Raw genomic sequence first — 1,602 nt, forward strand, 5'->3', positions numbered from 1 at the left:
GAATTAACACTATAACAAATATAAGTTAAACAGAAGAAACTACCTAATATATTGTATGATCTAATGAAGTTCAGGTGTTCCTTGTCAAAGTATTATCATAATACATGGGTATCAAAGCTTGTAATGTTCTACACCTAAAGACATGGCAATGATTATATTAAGTCTGAGATGAGTTTGAGTAAACTCACCTCAAGCTTAGCATAGACTACTTCCTGAGCTGCTTTCATTAGCATGTATTAAATTTATACACACACACACACACACTATAAGTTCTAGAATGCAAAAAATATATAACGTCAAAAAGGAAAAAAGAAAACAGACAACAAATATTTAGATAAAAGACTGATACAGGTTTCTTTTGTTGATTTAATATTTTCATTGTTAACAGGTTTAAAGTCACAAGAGCTAGAAAGAGTGAAGTGGGAAAAGAGAACTAAACGAGAGACAAGCTTGAGAAGAAACTAAAGTAGAGACAAGGTGGGATGGAAAAAAAAGAGATGAGGGGAGGATGAAAATGAGAGGAACACTCAAGAGACTTCTAAGTTAGAAATAAGAAAAAGATATATATATAGGGGGTAGGAGAAAAGATGAAGAGATACATAAAAAGAGAGATAAAGATAATAAAACACAAATGTTTTTTTTTTTTTTTATAATAGTTTTTGTTTTCTCAAATCATAAGTTGAAACTAAAAGGTGTTAATATGAAGTGATGAGCAGAGTTGGGCTCTCATCATCAAAAGAGATCAGAATAAGGAACTGCAGCGTGAAGAATATACGAGAGACAAAGTTTGTTTCTAGACATGCACCCCATCAAATAAGGAACATTTATTTTGTGGTGAGAAGAAAAAAATCTAAAGTATTATTTGTGGTTGTGATGGTGGTAGATCAAGGGATGCGATGTCTACTTGTTCATAGTATGTAACGCTATCATTGAGTAATAACATTGCAGAGGAAAGACAAGACCACAGTCCTTATACCTGACAGCAATTTCTTCATACTTCCCTTCCTGACACAGAATCATCATCATCATCATCATCATTAATATTATTATTTGCTAAAGTTTGTTGTTTGCAGTATGGACTGCCCTATCTTTTTGCTTTTCACATCAAAATCCTTCAAAATGTTGCTTGCTAGACAAGCGTGATATAATGCGCTCCAATTGACGTTTGGCTTCACATTCGGGGAAGTTGACCATGTCATAATATTGAGGTGCAATGTTTATCAACCTGAAATGGAGTGGGAGAGGGGAAAAAAAAAGTTATATAGGAAACAACAAAATTTTTCAAAAATAATACATGAATTTTTAATGTACTCACTTTCAACAAAAGGGACTCTCAATTTAGATTTTTTAAAATGTACCAACCACAAAGACTCATTTACCTGTAATCATCTTCACAAAGCAAAGATGCGGTGAAATTTCAACTGTAAACCAGTCGTGTTTAATCTAAAGGTTTCAATAAGTGAAGGGCACCCTAGCAAGTGTTTTCTACTATAGCATCAGGACAACATATGCTTTCAACATGGATTTTGGTACATGGATATGCATGCATGTGTGTGTGTGTGTGTGTGTGTGTGTGTGTGTGTGTGTGTGTGTGTGTGTGTG

The 1,602-nt window shown here is 33.8% G+C and overlaps 1 protein-coding gene across 1 annotated transcript in view; it reads right to left on the reverse strand.

Annotated features, from left to right (window-relative positions):
- Nucleotides 1-329: 329 nt before the first annotated feature.
- The window catches only part of LOC106876850 (putative pre-mRNA-splicing factor ATP-dependent RNA helicase PRP1), a 49,881-nt gene continuing 48,608 nt past the window's right edge, over nucleotides 330-1,602 (reverse strand). Inside the window, exon 13 of the mRNA XM_014925572.2 lies at nucleotides 330-1,225. Within this exon, the coding sequence (XP_014781058.1) occupies nucleotides 1,105-1,225 (121 nt within the window). The 3' untranslated portion in view covers nucleotides 330-1,104. The remainder of the gene's footprint in view (nucleotides 1,226-1,602) is intronic.

This window comes from Octopus bimaculoides, chromosome 2 (assembly GCF_001194135.2).
Source record: "Octopus bimaculoides isolate UCB-OBI-ISO-001 chromosome 2, ASM119413v2, whole genome shotgun sequence".
Taxonomy (NCBI): Eukaryota; Metazoa; Mollusca; class Cephalopoda; order Octopoda; family Octopodidae; genus Octopus; species Octopus bimaculoides.